The sequence below is a fragment of the Trachurus japonicus genome, chromosome 12 (genome assembly GCF_045865225.1).
Source record: "Trachurus japonicus isolate A0001 chromosome 12, Traja_1.0".
Taxonomy (NCBI): Eukaryota; Metazoa; Chordata; class Actinopteri; order Carangiformes; family Carangidae; genus Trachurus; species Trachurus japonicus.
The window spans coordinates 2,478,413-2,497,979 of record NC_140918.1 but is presented as its reverse complement, the minus strand read 5'-3'; the positions used below and the strand labels follow the sequence as shown (position 1 = coordinate 2,497,979).

The 19,567-nt window shown below is 42.6% G+C and overlaps 1 protein-coding gene across 3 annotated transcripts in view; it reads left to right on the top strand.

Annotated features, from left to right (window-relative positions):
• The window catches only part of grk3 (G protein-coupled receptor kinase 3), a 104,690-nt gene extending 85,976 nt beyond the window's left edge, over nt 1-18,714 (top strand). The window contains exons 15-22 of one of the 3 annotated variants that reach the window (XM_085792586.1): nt 3,214-3,314; nt 4,732-4,798; nt 6,128-6,223; nt 8,607-8,769; nt 10,704-10,840; nt 15,474-15,542; nt 15,873-15,986; nt 18,440-18,714. In XM_085792586.1, the coding sequence (XP_085648712.1) occupies nt 3,214-3,314; nt 4,732-4,798; nt 6,128-6,223; nt 8,607-8,769; nt 10,704-10,840; nt 15,474-15,542; nt 15,873-15,986; nt 18,440-18,601 (909 nt within the window). In that variant the 3' untranslated portion in view covers nt 18,602-18,714. Of the gene's footprint in view, nt 1-3,213; nt 3,315-4,731; nt 4,799-6,127; nt 6,224-8,606; nt 8,770-10,703; nt 10,841-10,977; nt 11,017-15,473; nt 15,543-15,872; nt 15,987-18,439 lie in introns of all 3 variants that reach the window. The other 2 variants (XM_085792587.1, XM_085792588.1) reach the window with 2 other exon arrangements.
• The last annotated feature ends 853 nt before the right edge of the window (nt 18,715-19,567 follow it).

Sequence of the window (19,567 nt, the reverse complement as noted above, 5' to 3'; positions counted from 1 at the left end):
AGGAGCATAAACCTGAAAGTGCTGAGTCGCAGTGTCAAAGTGCTGAGTCACCGTTAGGAGGAGGAGGAGGAGGAGGAGGAAGATGTCTCTCTGAGTAAACAGCTGTCAAGTCTTTACTGGGGTTGGTTCATGTTTAACCAGGAGTTAATACCAAGAACACACACACACACGCACACGCACGCACGCACGCACGCACACACGCACGCACGCACACACACACACACACACACACACACCGCTGAGTCGACTGTATTGAACTGTACAAACACTGAGAAAAACACACATGAACCTGAACAGGCCGAGTTCACACAGGAGGAGGAGGAGGAGGAGGAGGAGGAGGAAGAGGAGGAGGAGAGACAGAGAGGAGGAGAGGAAGAGGAGGAAGAGGAAGGACAGAGAGGAGGAGGAGGAGGAGGAGGAGGAGGGACAGAGAGGAGGAGGAGGAGGAGGAGGAGGAGGAGGAGGAGGAGGAGGAGAGACAGAGAGGAGGAGAGGAAGAGGAGGAAGAGGAAGGACAGAGAGGAGGAGGAGGAGGAGGAGGAGGGACAGAGAGGAGGAGGAGGAGGAGGAGGAAGGACAGAGAGGAGGAAGAGGAGGAGGAGGAGGGACAGAGAGGAGGAGGAGGAGGAGGGATAGAGAGGAGGAAGAGGAGGAGGAGGAAGAGGGACAGAGGAGGAGGAGGAGGAAGGACAGAGAAGAGGAGGAGGAGGAGGAGGAGGGAAAGAGAGGAGGAGGAGGAGGGATAGAGAGGAAGAGGAGGAGGAGGAGGGACAGAGAAGAGGAGGAGGAGGAGGGACAGAGAAGAGGAGGAGGAGAGACAGAGAGGAGGAAGAGGAGGAGGAGGGAAAGAGAGGAGGAGGAAGAGGAGGAGGAGGAGGAGGAGAGACAGAGAGGAGGAAGAGGAGGAGGAGGAGCTCCTGTAGTTTCTCCTCCTGTGTCGTGGTGAGACTTGAGGAGACGAAGCAGCAGGAACGTTAAAGTTCCAGTTGTGTTTCTGGGGGACACTTTAAAGTGAGGGACCGGTCTGGAGGACGACGACGCGTTCGAGGCCCCACGGACTTTACAGCATCGACACAAAACCAGGAGGAGGTCAGAGACACCTCCTCGCTGGGAGGCCACTCTGAGAGCCTCCCTCTGCCTGGTTGGGTGTCGGACGCTGTAAAGTCCGTGGGGCCTCGAACGCATCGTGATGTGTCGATGATGTCATCGGTCACGTTCAGTAAAGACACTGAGGATGAATGAAGTCTGTTGTCTCTCTCTCTGTCGTCCATCGTAGCGTCCAGCTGGTTTAACAGGACATGAAGAGACTGAGAGACACACACACACACACACACACACACACACACACACACACACACACACACACAGAGCCGTAAACAAACACACACACACACACACACCGTGGTGTCGACCTGTAAACAGAGAAACTCTGATCTTTCATATCACAATAAATCCAGATTAGGATTTTAATCCAGCCACTTAATCTGCTTGATCCGCTTAATCCTCCTCTGTGTGTGTCTGTGTGTGTCTGTGTGTGTCTGTGTGTGAGAGAGAGACAGTGAGGAGGGGGCTCTGTGTGTGTGTGTGTGTGTGTGTGTGTGTGTCTGTGTGTGTGTGTGTCTGTGTGTGTGTGAGAGAGAGACAGTGAGGAGGGGGCTCTGTGTGTGTGTGTGTGTGTGTGTGTGTGTGTCTGTGTGTGTGTGTGTCTGTGTGTGTGTGTCCAGTCTAAAAATACAGCTCTATATGTCTGAGTGTTTATTAAACATGATGAATGGGCTCATTACATAAACACCATGGAAGCAGAGGAGGAGGAGGAGAAAGGAGGAAGAGGAGAAAGAGGAGGAGAAGAAGAGGAGGAGGAGGAGGAGGAAGAGAAAGGAAGAGGAGGAGAAGAAGAGGAGGAGGAGAAGAGGAGGAGGAGGAAGAGAAAGAGAAAGGAGGAGGAGGAGGAGTCTCTTGTCTCTAACTGGGACGACTCAGCGGCCGAAATTTGACAACTAACTTTTGTTTTTAGGACAAAACCTCCTCCTCCTTTTGTTCTCCTCTTCCTCCTCCTCTTCCCTCTGTCTTGTTCCTTTTTCTCCTCCTCCTTCATCTCTCCTCCTCCTCCTCCTCTTCCCTCTCTCTTGTTCCTCCTCCTCTTCCCCCTCTCTCCTCTTGTTCTCCTCTTTCTCCTCTTCCTTCATCTCTCCTCTTCCTCCTCCCTCAGGAAGTTAAAGTCAGACTGAATCAGTCCTGTGTAGGTTCACTTTGACTCTAACTTCCTGTTCTCGGTGAAACTCCTGTCCTGTCCTCACGTTTCCGTGGTGACGCTGCAAACAGGAAGTGCTAACGGGCAACTAACTAAGAAGGAGAAACAGAAACGTTACATTTCTTTGCAGCGCTAACGGCTAACTGACATAAAGAAGAATAAGTTTCACTTCCTGTCGACGTTGGTCATCCTCCTCCTCTTTATCTATCTATCTATCTATCTATCTATCTATCTATCTATCTATCTATCTATCTATCTATCTATCTATCTATCTATCTATCTATCTATCTATCTATCTATCTATCTATCTATCTATCTATCTATCTATCTATCTATCTATCTATCTATCTATCTATCTATCTATCTATCTATCTATCAGGCTTTATTTGTACAGCACTTTTCTTGCCCACGGCAGCTCAAAGTGCTTCACATGATAAAAACAAGCAACATAGGGAACACATGTTGGGAGACACACATACATTCATATACACATACACATTCACACAATCATTTGAGAACATTGGATTTTATCGGGGAAACGCTGTCTTACACTCACTCAATCTTTTGCAGTGGGGAAAAACACTACACTAGATAAAATGAAGTCAAATAAATAAAAATGAGAAGATGAGAGAGACACTAGATAAAATGAAGTAAAATAGATAGGTGTAGTAGGATAAAATAGAAAGAAAAAAATGGATGAATTAAAATAGAATAAAAAAGATAATAGTAAATAAATGAATAATAAAATAAAATAAAATAAATTAAATTAAATGAATGTTTTAGAATAATAAAAATAGTAAGTACATATCTCTATATATTTCAGATTCAGGTAGAGCAGGGTATTGATCAGTGTTGATCAGTGTTTTAGTCTTTGGTGCATTAACATCCAGATGTTTAGACCTGAGGATGTAAAGAGAGTAAACATCTGGACTCTAACCATGATGTCGTCTCTTCTCTTCCAGAACGTGGAGCTTCCCGACTCGTTCACGGCCGAGCTGAAGGACCTGCTGGAGGGACTGCTACAGAGAGACGTGTCCAAGAGGCTGGGCTGTCAGGGCCGAGGGTAACACACACACACACACACACTCTCACACACACACACACACACGCACGCACACACACACACACACACACACACACACACACACACACACACTGCAAAACTCAAAATCTTTCCAGGAATATTTGTCTTATTTCTTGTCAAAATGTCTCATTTCTAGTCAAAACTAATCTCTTTCCACTTAAAATAAGACTCATCACCTAAAAATTAACTTGTTTTTAGATCATTTTCACTTGTTTCAAACTAATTTTCACTTAAAATAAGTAGAAAAATCTGCCAGTGAAAGCACGTTTTTTTTGTGCTTGTAATAAGGAAGAAAAACTTGCTCCACTATCAGATTTTTCTACTTATTTCAAGTGAAAATCTGCTTGAAAGAAGTAAAAAGTGTCTAAAAACAAGCTACTTTTAATGTGATGAGTCTTATTTTAAGTAGAATGAGATTTGTTTTGACTAGAAATAAGACAAATATTCTTGGTAAGATTTAGAGTTTTTGCAGTGCACACACCAGACCAGATTCAAGATGCTAGAACTTTATTTAACCATATTGTGAACAGACAAGCTGAACAGAACAACAGGAGTCAGACTGAGTTAAAGAGGAACTAAGCAGGATTTCTTTACATTTTTACCTTAATTAAAAAGCTCCAGAGTAATTGTGATAGTTAACTATATGACTTGTGACTTGTTACCGTGACAACCGAGGCTCTCTGTCTCCCACCTGGCGTCTCACGGCTAAAAACCAACCTGGTGTAGTTACTCTCGTCTCTGCTGCACCGCGACACAAACATAACGCGCTCCGTAACCTGTAATCTTTTGTTCATGACGGTTAAGACTACACAAACACACGTCATAACATCGTATATGTTTAAAAGAGTTCAAAAGACTTTTAAAGGAAGAAGTAAAAGATAAAAAGGACAAAAAACATCAATAAATAACAAAGATAAATGAGACAGAAGAATAAAAGACAGATGAAGCTGCTAAAACAGATGATATAACATATAAATATGCATAATATACATATATATAATCTAATCTATGATGTGTGTGGTGTAACAGTTGTATTTATGTAGTGTTTGCCATGATGAGTCTCAGTGTGTGTGTGTGTGTGTGTGTGTGTGTGTGTGTGAACATGAGCTCATCAGTCAGATTTCGTGCGACGAGCCGAGAGCGCAGCGGGTGTTGTTGCCGTGGCGACGGACGGAGAGACTGATCCGACAGAAACCGAGTTCATGACTTAATTTGATCAGAGACGTCGTCACGGCTCATCACATCAGACCAGAGAGAGTGTGTGTGTGTGTGTCTGTGTGTGTGTGTGTGGAGGCAAACGCTGCCACCTGGTGGACGGACTGAAACAAACACTCCCTCTTTACCTCCCCCCTCCTCTCTCTCCTCCTCCTCTCCTCCCTCTCTCCTCTCCCCCCAGAGCTCCGGAGGTGAAGGAGCATCAGTTCTTCAAAGGCATCGACTGGCAGCAGGTCTACCTGCAGAAGGTGAGTGTGTCACTACACTTCTCACACACATACACACACACACACACACACACACACACACACACACACACACACACACACACAGACACACAGACACGCTTCATGACTAATCACACACACACAGTGACACAGATCTGAATCAGCATCTGTTGTTTTTCAGATTTTCTGTTGATTTAAATCCTGATGAGAAGCTACATGCTAAAGCTACAGCAGATTAATATGGAAACAAGCAGCTTTTTTTTTTTTCTAAGTTTCTATCTTTTTCTCACAGACAGTTTGAGGAAATAATTTGTTAATATAAATAAATACAAATCAGTTTCTGTTATTTCAGCAAAAACAAAAACGACATTTGAGTAGAAAAAATAAGAGTTTACATAATTATGAGTTTATTTTTGTGGCACATTGTTAAATTGAACTGAATTGAATAAACTTTATTAATCCCAAAGGAAATTCTTCAATAAATAGACAGAAAAACAATAAATAGACCGATTAAAATGGAGGCAAGAAAAGTGAAACTAAGAAGAGAGAGAAGTGATGGAGGACAGACGAGCTGCATCAGTATCATCTACATGTTGAGCAGCTGTTCACGCGTCGCAGGTTCGAGTCCCACAGCGACGTCATGTTAACATCAGATCATCGTCACTGCTCCTTTAAGTTGTGATGCAGAGCTGCAGCTTCATGCAGCGACTTCCTGTTTCACCTCCAGCTGTTCACAAGGTTTCATCTGGATCAATAATCAATAATCAATAATCCATCTTTACTTTGATCCCAGTTGTTCAGAGCTCAGAATATTTTTCTTATTTCTAGTCAAAACAAACCTCATTATACATTATTATATATTATATTATTATACATTATTATAATCTCATTATAAGACACTTCACATTGAAAAGCAGCTTGTTTTTAGACACTTTTTACTTCTAAAATCTGATAGTGGAGCAAGTTTTTCTTTCTTATTACAAACACAAAAAACCTGCTTTAACTGGCAGATTTTTCTACTTATTTCGAGTGAAAATTAGTTTGAAACAAGTGAAAATGATCTAAAAACAAGTAAATTTATAGGGGACGAGTCTTATTTTAAGTGGAAAGAGATTAGTTTTGACTAGAAATGAGACAAATATTCTTGGTTTTTGCAGTGCACTACACAACAACACACACCTCTTCATTGATCGTCGTCCTCTGAACTCGTGTGTAAACGAACATGAAGAGTTGATATGAAACGTGTCGAAGCCTCAGTGGGCGGAGCTCCGACGCTCGGTTACCATGGTTACCACCTCACCTCTCTCCTCCCCCTCTCTCTCTCTCTCTCCCTCTCCTCTCCCTCTCCAGTACTCGCCCCCCCTCATCCCGCCGCGGGGCGAGGTGAACGCCGCCGACGCCTTCGACATCGGCTCCTTCGACGAGGAAGACACCAAGGGCATCAAGGTACCGCACCACGATCACAACGTTCGATTCCCACCGCGACACACACACACACACATGTTCAGTTCCTACGACGCTCTTTAGTTACATTACAGTTGCATTTATATTAAAGGGATAGTTCAACATTTTGTCACATTGGCCCATTGCCATAATCCCTATAGTCATAGCAGTAGGTTCGTTACCTTTAATTGTCGGTGCAAGCTATTTTTAGAACGGCGGAGCAGAGCCGTGAGCTGCTCAGAGCTACGCTACAGAGGCTCATTATGGGATTTCTTGGTTTCCCTCATCAAACTCATCAAATACACAATCCAACAACTCCACAACGCTCTGGTGGACAAGTTGTGACCTGCACATTCACCACGCTATGAGATAATAACACAACGTTACCACACAGAGTTGTTTTAGAGGGAAATTCATGCAAAACCTCTGATGCACGTTGCCTTCAGGGACAGTTTTTCAGCAAGCAGTCTCTGTATTTCCCTCTAAAACAACTCTGTGTGGTAACGTTGTGTTATTATCTCATAGCGTGGTGAATGTGCAGCTCACAACTTGTCCACCAGAGCGTTGTGGAGTTGTTGGATTGTGTATTTGATGAGTTTGATGAGTTTGAAACCAAGAAATCCCATAATGAGCCTCCTCTGTAGCGTAGCTCTGAGCAGCTCACGGCTCTGCTCCGCCGTTCTAAAAATAGCTTGCACCGACAATTAAAGGTAACGAACCTACTGCTATGACTATAGGGATTATGGCAATGGGCCAATTTGACAAAATGTTGAACTATCCCTTTAATATGAGTTGTGTTTTCTCTGGAGTGAATCTGAAGCCGAGGTAGAAACTCATCCACCTGAACGAAACATTTAAAATAAAAATAGAAACATTTGCATCATAAAAAAAGAAGGATTTAACCATTAGATTTTCAAAATAAGAGTCTGTGGGTGTTAGGTTAAACTCATTTCCATTAATCAGCCACAGGATCATGAAAATAAACTCTGCACCTGCTTGTGGTTGGTTTTGTTCTTCCGCTGTGAAACTGACACCAGATCAGCTGCTTTAACCTATAGAAGAATCCATACGTGTTGTTGTCTTTACCTACGGAAGCCCACAGAGGACAAACTCTCACATTTCACCTCCTTCTTTTTGTCCAGAGGAAACAGAATTTAAATTAAACTTCATTTCATTTAATCCATGGAAACAGCCAGGGCCTCGAAACTCCAGATATTTGATGCAACTGATCAATATTTAACGTTTAGAAGGTTAAAGTTTTATGAAGGATTCAGCAAAACAACCCCATAATAAACATGTGTGAGACATTGAACATTAAAAATCAACAAAACTAAAGTCAGATAAATTATTAAAGGTGAATAAAAACGACCTGAAGACTAAATCATGTGCAGTGAAACAGAAACATTTAATAGGAAGCATCCGATTAGGTTTATATTTTTATTCCCACTGGCTTTTACTGTCTTATCGAATTGATTTGTCCCGTTAGTTGAACTTTGAAATACACCGATGTCTGTTGTTGTGTTGTCGTCAGTCCTCTGGTTTTAACGTGATAAACCTCTGCACCTCGTTCCCTCTATGGGACGATAAAGTAAATCTTATCTTGTCTTATTTATTTTCTCAATCTGGAGTCGATGATTCTTTATCTCAGGAAAACACAGGAAATAAAAACTCAGGGCTTCAGACCAACATCGGCCTCTAACTCAAAATTTTAGGAGTTGAAGCAGAAGATGTAGTGCTGCACACTGTAAAACAACTTACAAAGCAAATATTCACATTTATTTTTCATCCATGATCCTCACACACATCGACCTGATACCTGTAATGACAGATCATAGATTATTTGAGTCGTCTCTTCCACGTTTCACCGGTGTTAAAAAAGAAAAAGAAAAAAAAAAGAGGCAAATTTCCTGGTTGCACATGAGAAAGTAGATGAAAATTAACTGCACCGTTTCAGATTTTAGGGACAAAATGCCAAAGTCTGAAGCCCTGGAACGTGTGAACGTTTGTCCGCTGAGGGCTTCTGTACTTCAAAACAGGTTGAAAAGAAAAGTCTTGATCTCTTCTACAGAGTCAAACAGCTTCACTGTGATGAAGTGTAACCCCCCCTGACCCTTTAACTAACAGATATCACCATGAAACTTCACAAGTTTATCACTTACATTAAGTTTTGTCAGACTTTATGTTTAAATATGTAAATGAGGCAATATCTAATTAAATATGCACTAATTTGCATATATTTCCAGAACAGAAATCTGAACAATGGATAAAGTCAGAAATCTACAGACGAAAAGAAACTCAGTGAATGAAAAAACAATGTTTTTGCCTTAACAGAGCTCATTAGTTAATGAATTAACCCCCTCCTCTCCTCTCCCTCTCCTGTCTCCAGCTGCTGGACAGTGACCAGGAGCTCTACAAGAACTTCCCTCTGGTGATCTCGGAGCGCTGGCAGCAGGAAGTGGCCGAGACCGTGTACGAGGCCGTCAACTCGGACACGGACAAGAGCGAAGCCCGGAAGAGGGCCAAGAACAAACAGCTGGGCCACGAGGAGGGTGAGAGAGGGGGAGGGAAAACCTGGAATACCTGGGATAACTGGGGAATGGTTGACCAAAGTCAAATCAGCTGTTTTTCAAATCTCTTTATTGATTTTCCTCATTTTTAAAGGGATACGCCAAAAAAAAATGTCTGTGTCTTGCCTCACTCCCGAGTCCATGACCAGCAGATAGACACCATCCTTTCGACTGTGCGTGCAGTAACAAGGGAGATAGAGCCGTATCGCCCGTAATTAGCTTAGCTCAAACACTGGAAGTGTATGGGTAGTGTTAGCCTGCCTCCACCTAAAGTCGCTAATTAGCTTAGCTCAAACACTGGAAGTGTATGGGTAGTGTTAGCCTGCCTCCACCTAAAGTCGCTAATTAGCTTAGCTCAAACACTGGAAGTGTATAGGTAGTGTTAGCCTGCCTCCACCTAAAGTCGCTAATTAGCTTAGCTCAAACACTGGAAGTGTATGGGTAGTGTTAGCCTGCCTCCACCTAAAGTCGCTAATTAGCTTAGCTCAAACACTGGAAGTGTATGGGCAGTGTTAGCCTGCCTCCTACCCGAGCTGAAATCAGCAGTCAGAAGCTGATTTCATTTTAGCTCTAAACTCTGTAAATATATCACTTTATCCACATTTCAAACATGTTTAGGTGAGAAAGTAGCCGTTTAGATCAGCAGTGTGTCGTCAATTTGTCTAAATACCAGCTGTTTACTATTTTGTTGGGACGAATTTGGCGCTACTCAAGCTAGCCGTTGTGACCAACGCACTTCCGGTTACTTTCAGAAAATAAAACACCTGTTGCCCTTTACATACAGAAAACCATGACGATAGAATTTGTGCTTTTACTTTGAAACAGGAAGCTAACCTACCCTCGATGTAGCTAGCTTGAACCAAAATAAAGCGTCTTTGCTTGAACCCTCCGTTTTGACCGATCTCGTCCCGTTAGCAGCATTTGACCGCTCAAGATGCCTTACCGGAGAGTTTTGTCAGCTCTGAGACGAAGATCGGCCCGCCGGTTTCCGTTTAGAGTTGCTGAAGAGTTTCTCTGATGACTTTAGGTGGAGGCAGGCTAACACTACCCATACACTTCCAGTGTTTGAGCTAAGCTAATTAGCGACTTTAGGTGGAGGCAGGCTAACACTACCCATACACTTCCAGTGTTTGAGCTAAGCTAATTAGCGACTTTAGGTGGAGGCAGGCTAACACTACCCATACACTTCCAGTGTTTGAGCTAAGCTAATTAGCGACTTTAGGTGGAGGCAGGCTAACACTACCCATACACTTCCAGTGTTTGAGCTAAGCTAATTAGCGACTTTAGGTGGAGGCAGGCTAACACTACCATACACTTCCAGTGTTTGAGCTAAGCTAATTAGCGACTTTAGGTGGAGGCAGGCTAACACTACCTATACACTTCCAGAGTTTGAGCTAAGCTAATTAGAGACTTTAGGTGGAGGCAGGCTAACACTACCCATACACTTCCAGTGTTTGAGCTAAGCTAATTAGCGACTTTAGGTGGAGGCAGGCTAACACTACCTATAAACTTCCAGCGTTTGAGCTAAGCTAATTAGCGACTTTAGGTGGAGGCAGGCTAACACTACCCATACACTTCCAGTGTTTGAGCTAAGCTAATTAGAGACTTTAGGTGGAGGCAGGCTAACACTACCTATAAACTTCCAGCGTTTGAGCTAAGCTAATTAGCGACTTTAGGTGGAGGCAGGCTAACACTACCCATACACTTCCAGTGTTTGAGCTAAGCTAATTACGGGCGATACGGCTCTATCTCCCTTGTTACTGCACGCACAGTGGAAAGGATGGTGTCTATCTGCTGGTCATGGACTCGGGAGTGAGGCAAGACAAGAAAAAACAATGTTGGCGTATCCCTTTAAGGAAAGAGAGAGTCTGACCTCTGACCCTGTGTGTGTGTGTGTGTGTGTGTGTGTGTGTTAGACTACGCGCTGGGTAAAGACTGCATCATGCACGGCTACATGCTGAAGCTGGGGAACCCGTTCCTGACGCAGTGGCAGCGCCGCTACTTCTACCTGTTCCCCAACCGGGTGGAGTGGAGGGGGGAGGGGGAGTCACGGGTGAGTCACGGCCTCGCCGCGATGACATCATCATCACCTGTCTCTCTGTTTGTCTACTTGTCTGTGTGTGTGTCTGTGTGTGTGTCCTGCTGCTGCTCTTCTGTCTGTCTGTCTCACGTCTGTCTGTCTGTCTGAAGGACAAGTGGCTAAAACATTTTAAAAAGCAGAGAGACGGGGTGAGTGTCCAACGACCACGACCACGTCCTCGTCCTCGTCCTGCTCTGTCCTCAGTCTCTAGCGTCCACCCCCCCCTTCTCCTCACCTCCCCACCCCTCAGTGGTGGACAGTAACGGAGTAAATTTACTTGAGTACATATCCAGAGGATTTGACTTTACTTGAGTATTACACTGCAAAAACTCAAAATCTTTCCAAGAATATTTGTCTTATTTCTTGTCCAAATGTCTCATTTCTAGTCAAAACTAATCTCTTTCCACTTTAAATAAGACTCATCACCTAAAAATTTACTTGTTTTTAGATCATTTTCACTTGTTTTAAACACATTTTCACTTGAAATAAGTAGAAAGAAAAACTTGCTCCACTATCAGATTATTTTAAGTGAAAATCAGCTTGAAAGAAGTAAAAAGTGTCTAAAAACAATCTACTTTTAATGTGATGAGTCTTATTTTAAGTAGAATGAGATTAGTTTTGACTGGAAATAAAACAAATATTCTTGGTAAGATTTTGAGTTTTTGCAGTGTAGATTTCTTTGGTACTTATTACTCTTACTTGAATACATTTCCAAGAGTTAATTAGTAGGAAGGCTGAAAAGTACTGGTTACTTTCAGGTCTTTTTCTAAAATCCTATTGGACACAAGCTGTGTTTGTCTGTGAAGGAAACCCTAACCCCTAAAAGCAGCACATCAGTGCAGCTGAGCAGCAAAGAGTTCATTCTCACTAACAAGAGTTAAAAGCTCCTTACATTCATTTACAAACTATTAGAGTCATTCATTGATGTGGAAAATAAGACATTTAAGTACTTTTTTACTCTTACTGGAGTAACATGTGGACTGAGCTACTTTTACTTGTAAAGGAGTAAATTTTGACCAGTAGTATTTGTACTCTTACTCAAGTACTGGGGTGGAGTACTCTGTCCATCTCTGCCCCCCCCCCCCACCCCCCCCCTCCTGCTGCTGCTACAGACTCTCTAGTGTCTCCGTCCCTGTAGCTGCAGCTCCAGTCCTGGACCTGTTCACAACAAACAGGAAACAGCTCTCCAAAATAAAACGCCCCCGAGTGGACGACTCTGTCTGCACCTGGTTTAACCCTTCGAACCCTGACGCACGTTTATTTATATTGCAAACAAGGAACTAGGGGTGTGACGAGCACATAATATTGTTTGCACTTGAAAAAAAGAAAGGAATATTTAATTAAATTTATTTTATTTTAACTTTTATACATTTTAGTTTTAGTTTCAATTTGTGAAAGAAGAAGTTAAAAGCTCATGTTTACATCATGCATGTAAAGAGTTATAATAAAACATTTCAAAATGCATGTGCAACTCGGTTAAATAAAAGTCTGTTGGTCCAGTCATAGATTTTGTCATTGTAGTTTTCTTAAAATCTCGTCTCGTCTCGTTCTCGTGAGCCGAGTGTATCGTCACACCCCTACAAGAAACAGAACAGTTATATGAAAAGATAATACTTTTAGATTTTTCACAGAACACATACAGAATCCCGGGTCGTGCTTCACAATCTAAGGAGACTCTTTTCTTTCTTTCTTTCTTTTTATTTATTCCAGCCAAGGCAATGTCACAATTTGACAATATCATAGAAAATCACAACATTTTCTTATTATAAATCAGTGAATAAATAAATAAAAGTTATGATATTGAAGATAAAGAAGAATAATTAAACCAAGAGAAAAAGGTCATTTGAAACTAAAGCTTGAGAATAAATGAGGCAGCGTCGTCCCTGAGGATCGACTGGTCCTCGTGGATTCATCAGTTATCGGGGACGGTTTTTAGTTCGTTGTTTCTTTTGTTTGATTAACGAGGAATAAAAAGCTCTAAGGACGTTTCATGTAGTCGACTTGGCTCCTGATTTTCTCTCTCTGAGGTCGATGCTCTCGTATACGATGGCGGAGGATTGTTTTACGCTGAACGAAAGTGACGTGACGTTTTTTTTATTGAAAGCTGGACACCTCGGCCTTCACAGAGTCTGTAGCTCGGAGACTCCTGGGTATTTACATCCAGATCGTTGCTCTGTTGCCTGGTGTGATCATGATTATCGGGAAAATCAGCTGTAAATGTGATAAATACAGTTTAGATTAACATTTGTACAAGCTAAGACCGGGACATGAGCCTCATTCATATGGAACGAGGAAGTTTGTTCACTGCAGGAAACAAGAATGAGGCAGTTTTATAAATAATGTAAATAATATATTTTCTATCATAGTTAGAGCCCTTATTCTTTTCCCTATAATCCACAAGACCTCACAGGACAGTTCTAAAGTGTCAAAAAACAAGTTTCTGCCAATTTTCTGTGTAAAAATATGTGAAATTTATTATCTGTTTTTTATTTTTCTTCCTTTTTCTGATCATATATCGTTTTCTACCTCCATATGACGCCACTACAGGATGAATATTTTATGAAATCGTCAGTAACTTGGGCTGAAGTTTAACAAGGATTAATACACAAAGAGACCAGGAAACATTAGATATAGATCATTTCCTGTGTAAAAATATAAATATGTAGAAAATAAAAATAGCGATAAAAACAAAAAGTAAAGAAACGACAGGAAAATAAAATTAGGAGAAAAGATAAAAGAGTTATTTTTCCAGATCTCAAAGAATCTCGCGTGATCTAACGTGACTTCAGATAAAGAAAAACAATGAAACATGGAGGAGGATCTTGTTATTGTTATTATGGTCTGCCGTTCAGGAGATGTGTGTCGACTTGTTGCCATAGTTACGCCAGCTGCTGCAGCTTCTTCTTGTTCTTGTTTCCCCGTCGCCTCGTTCAGCAGCGGCGACGCGTCCTGGTCCTTCGCTCTGATTGGCCGGCCGTCGTCAGTGTTTCTGTCTCATGAATATTAATGAAACGGCAGCATAAGGATCGATTCCCTATAGGACGAATCTCCTTGTTGTTTACAACTACTTCCGGGTAGAAAACCAGCATGAGAACAATAGTGACGGACGAGAGTTTCACTATACAGTATATATCTAATTTTTCATGTCACTATATCACCGTTTAGACTAATCTGATGTTTGTAAAGTTTATAAAACCAATGATTGGACAAACATTACTATTTACGTGTGCACATTTTTGTAATTAGTCATGGTTATCATAGATTAGCCGGGCTAACGGTTAGCTACCTGTTTAACTTTAATAACTCAGTGACTCAATAAACGGTCCATGAAAAACATTTTCTCCAGCGGATATCTGAGTTCCAACATGACTGAGCTAACTGGAGTAGTTTCATGTCGTGTCCCACAACGGGAGGGTTTTAACAGCTGACGTCCTGCTGTTAGCTTAGCTACCGCCGTTAGCTTTGCTACCGTTAGCTTAGCTACCACTGTTAGCTTAGCTACCACTGTTAGCTTAGCTACCGTTAGCTGTCCCTGTCAGCTGAGCCACTGATGCTTTCTAGACACTGTGATTCCCCCAAACTGAATAAATCCAACACATAGCAACACAAAACACACACACACAGAAATAGTGATGTTTCTTCAATCATTTCAGATTTGTCTAAACGGTGATAGGGTGTGTAGCAACCAATAACGTAATAATTTTGGCCATTTTAAATGTAATAAAGCCAACAATGTAATAATGTGCCAATAATGTAATAAAACTTTTGAGCCAATAACGTAATAACTTTTTTGCCAATAATGTTATAAGTTATTACATTATTGGCTGGTTATAACTGGTGCCGATAATGTAATAATACATAAATATGACTGCAGTTCTTGGAAATAAAAGGCTTTTTTACAGTTTTTGTGCAGTTTGCTAATTAAAAATAGGTGTGGATGACATAGTGGTCATATTTATTCATCCAAATATGTATTATCTTTCCTCACTCACTCACTCACTCACTCACTCACTCACTCACTCACTCACTCACTCACTCACTCACCTGCTTAATGATATGTTTGCAAATGGAAGAAGTAAACATTGTAGGCTATCAACAACCTCCAAAACATAACCAAACTTGTGTATTGAATTGAATTGAATTCAATTAAAAAAACTTTCAAAAATGTTATTACATTATTGGCTTTATTACATTTAAAATGGCCAAAATTATTACGTTTTTGGTTGCTACAGGGCGTGAAAAATATGATATATAGCTAAACTCTCGTTCGTTACTATTGATCTCATGCTGGTTTTCTACCCGGAAGTAGAATGTAAACAACAAGGAGATTCGTCCTATAATCAGTATTGATCAGTTCTGATTGGAGCTTTATTGTGAAAATCTGTGTGTGAGTAACAGGAAGTTGTTTGCGTCCCACTAACTAACTAACGCTGCTGCTGCTGCTGCTGCTGCTGCTGCAGGTGTTCCCACATCTGGAGCAGCTGTTTGTCTCTGTTGACGTGAAACCGCCGCTCGGTCCAGATGTTTCTTCTTCTCCTCCTTCTTCTTCTTCTGTGGTGTCTTGGAGGCGGTCCTGGTTGTTAACGATGTTCTTCTTCTCTTTCAGTTAACGTCCCTCCCGTCAGCATGGTTCACATATTTTCAGGGCTCAGAGTCATTTTATCTTGAACGCCAGGTAAAGCAGGAAGCTCCTCCTCCTCCTCCTCCTCCTCCTCCTCCTCCTCCTCCTCCTCCTCACTAACCGATCAATCGATCAATCAGGGACTTTAACGCTTCAGCTGTTGTCATGGCGCCGCCTGCAGATGATGTAACCGTTAGAAACAGAGAAACAAACTGGGTTCGAAGGGTTAACAGAGTGTTACAGTGTCGTCAGCTCGGCCCACAGCATCACCATGATCTCCTCCTCCTCCTCCTCCTGTTGTTGTTGTTGTAGTTGTTGTAGTTGTGCCTTTGCCCCGCCCCCCTCCCTCCCTGCTCTCCTCTGATTGGTCGGTTGTGTTTGCAGCAAAACCTGCTGACGATGGAGCAGATCGTGACGGTGGAGGAGACGCAGATCAAAGACAAGAAGTGCATCCTGCTGCGCATCAAAGGAGGGAAACAGTTCGTGCTGCAGTGTGAGGTAACGTCACCGCCGCCGCTGCCACATCGCCACGGCAACACCGACGCCACGGCGACTGCTCAAAGTCCCGTTGTGTAACTTCTCTCTTGTCGTCTCTTCACAAAAATCAATTATTTTGTTCAAAAGTCTGTTTCGTTAATCAGTAACAACCTCCATCAAGAAACTGTAGTGTTCAGGTCAGAGATGGCGGCCATGTTGTGCCACCGCCGCCATCTTTTACGTTCAGTGGCAGCGTGAGCGTTGGTAACCACGGAAACTTACCGGAGACACTGGGAGAAATAATGGAGTAGAGTAGTGTAGAGCAGTGGTTCTCAACGTGGGGTCCGGGGACCCCCAGGGGTCCTTGAGAGGGTTAAAGGGGGTCCCCAACTTTTTCTTAAGTTTTCTTTTTTTGAGAATTTTTATTATTGTTTTTTTGTTTGTTTGTTTTTGGGGGATTTTACCACTTTTTTGTAGAAAATCTTTAACTATTTTTTGAGATCTTTTTTTTAACCACCTCTTCCTACAAATGTTTAAAAGTTTTTGGAGAAATTGTACCACTTTTTTCCAGAAATTTCTCTATAATGTTTCCAAAAATTCACACCATTGGCCCAAATTTGAATGTACAACGTTATTCAGTCTCAGAACAAATATTTGTGTATTTCTGGTTTGCTTGAAAATTTTGTCCAATGGGGGTCCGTGGTCTAATTTGTGTCAATTTAGAGTCCTTAGTGTAAAAAAGGTTGAGAACCGACTGGTGTAGAGTCACACTGATGCTGCGTTCAGGTGCAGTCGGGCAGACGGCCGTCGGCAAAACAAAACAAAACAAACCGGACATCATTTTAGTCAAAAAGAGAGAGAGTGCTGGTGAAACAATACGACATCGCCATGACAACATATTGTCACGTCACGTGTGTATTGTTTTTACTCGTCATCCCGTTGCATGCAGCGTCCGTCGTCCGTCTGCCTGATTCCACCTGAATGCAGCATCAAGGGTACGACTGAGTTTCCATGTGTCCTGAAAAACGTAGAAAACCTGGAAAAGGGTTAACCAATTTTCCAGGTTTGGAAAACACATGGAATTTGAGAAAAAAAAGTTAAAATGTCCTGGAAAAGCTTGAGTTTTTTTTTTTTTTATGGAAACAGGCAATGACTTTAATTTAAATTTAGAAACATACAATGTAACGCCACTGACAAAAACCTGACAAAACAGAGCAGGAAGTGCAAGAAGCAAGCCGACATGTTTGTAAAACTAGAACTAATTCAAAGTCTGGCGGAGTCGAGACCCAAGTTGACGCTCGGTGTGTTCAGGTGCAGTGGGAAGCTCCCGTTTGTGTCATAAACACAGGAATATCAACTCTGGACTTGCTTCAAGTAAATAAACTTCTGGCTGCATGTTTGAGTCTCCATCTGACGCTGTCTGTGGCTTTGAGGGATGGAAACAGCCTAAGCAGCAGCAGAACTTCAATCCGCTCCCATTCATCGTTGCCGTGGCGACGCGGGGACAGACACAACTACCGCAAAACAGGAGACATTAAACTGAAAATCTTCAGATTCCTTCTGTTAGACCTAAAATGTTAGGAACATACAGCCAGGAGTTGAATTTGCCCAGAATTGTCCTTTAACGTACTAATGTAGCCTACAGCATTTTCAAACTCTACCAAACAGGACAGAAAAGTGCTAAAAAAAAAAGAAAAAAAGGGATGTAAATGTACACAAATTAAATTTACAGTTACTCAATATACATTTAATCAAACTTAAATTCTTCCCTTTTTTTGTCATGTTTTTCTACCTTGTTGGAAGGAAGGAGAGAAGGGAAACAGGATCAGACTTGGAGTGACGTGTAAATGAGAAATTTAGTGTTTCCATTGAACTTTTTAGTGTTATTTACATCCAGATCGTTGCTCTGTTGCCTCAGTTGTTTAGATTAACATTTACACATTTTACACAAACTAAGACCGAGACATGAGCCTCATTCATATGGAAGGAGAAAGTTGGTTCACTGCTTCATTGCAGATATATGAACTGTTTTCATGCCAGGCGAGTGGTTCATAAGCCCCAAGACCTCACAGAACAGTTATATAGAGTCTAAAAACAAGTTTATAATACTTTTCTGTGTGTTTCCAACAAATAAATGTGAATTTTGTTTTATTTTCCTTCCTTTTTCTGATCATATATCTTTTCCTACATCCGTATGACGAGTCTGTATGAGTGAATATAAATCCTGAAATAAAGGACGTCAGTAACTTGGGCTGAAGTCTAACAAGGATTAATACACAAAGAGACCAGGAAACATTAGATATAGATTATTTCCTGTGTAAAAATATAAATATATAGAAAATAAAAAGTGTTTCCATTGAACTTTTTAGTGACATTTTAGAGTTTTTTTTTCCAAACATAGGAGTTTCCATCACCTGGTTTTTATCGTGATATTCAGGTTTTGTGTGTTTCTCTCTCTCTCTCTCTCTCTGCAGAGCGACCCTGAGTTTGTGCAGTGGAAGAAGGAGCTCACCGAGGCGTTCACTGAAGCTCAGAAGTTGCTGCGTCGTGCGCCCAAAGTGATCGGGAAGGGCCGGGCCGGCGTGGTGGAGCTGTCCAAACCGCCGCTCACACACCGCAACAGCAACGGCCTGTGAACACACAACACACACACGTTATACACACCTCACACACACACACACACACACACACATCGTTATATATAGAGATATACATATGTAAACACACACACATTAACACACACACACACACACACTGCACCCCCCTCCCCCTCCCCCTCCTCATCGGCCACGCCCACTCTCTACACGTCGACCAATCATAAAGAAGCGATGTCGTTTTTTCTTTCTGCATGAACCGGATGGACGCCACGGACCCAACGACCACACAGTCGTCCAGCTGAGAGACGTTTGCCCCCCCCATTGCCCCTCCTCGCTACCCCCTATTGCCCCTCCTCCTCCTCCTCCTCCTCCTGAGGCGTTCGAGGGACGTAGGACGTTACAGCGTCTCTTCTTTTTTCTTCTGTGACTGAAAAACAAAGTGCATCAAGTGCCAACGCCGACTTTTACTTGAGTCACCTGAAGGCATCGGAGGACACACACCCCCCCTCCCTCCCTCCCCCCTCCCTCCTCCCCCCAGGACACAGAGTTGGGGGGGGTGAAGGCGTTTAGGGGGCGGAGCTTAATCATTCCAAAACGGACGTACAAAACGAACGAACGAAGGAGCCAACGAGACTCTTGATGCTTTTTGTGATTGGCTCTTCTTTTTTCTTTTTGATGTGTGTGTGCGGCGGCCCGAGGTTGCCATAGAGACCGAGATTTCATCGTTTTCATTGGCTGACCGAGCAGCCAGTTTACCAGTTTGCCAGTTTTGCCAGTTTCCAGTTGCCACGGGAACCTCGAAGAAGCTTGTTTGGAAGCAGCAGTAACCACGGACAACAACCGGCGACCACCACGGTGCAACTACGGACTTTATTGTGTTGTGTCTATGATGAAGGAAGGAAGGAGGGAAGGAAGAGGAGGAGGAGGGAGGGGGGGAGGGAGGGGGGAGGAGGAGGTGGGAAGAGGAAGAGGAAGAGGGGGGGAGACGGGGGAGGAAAGGGGGGA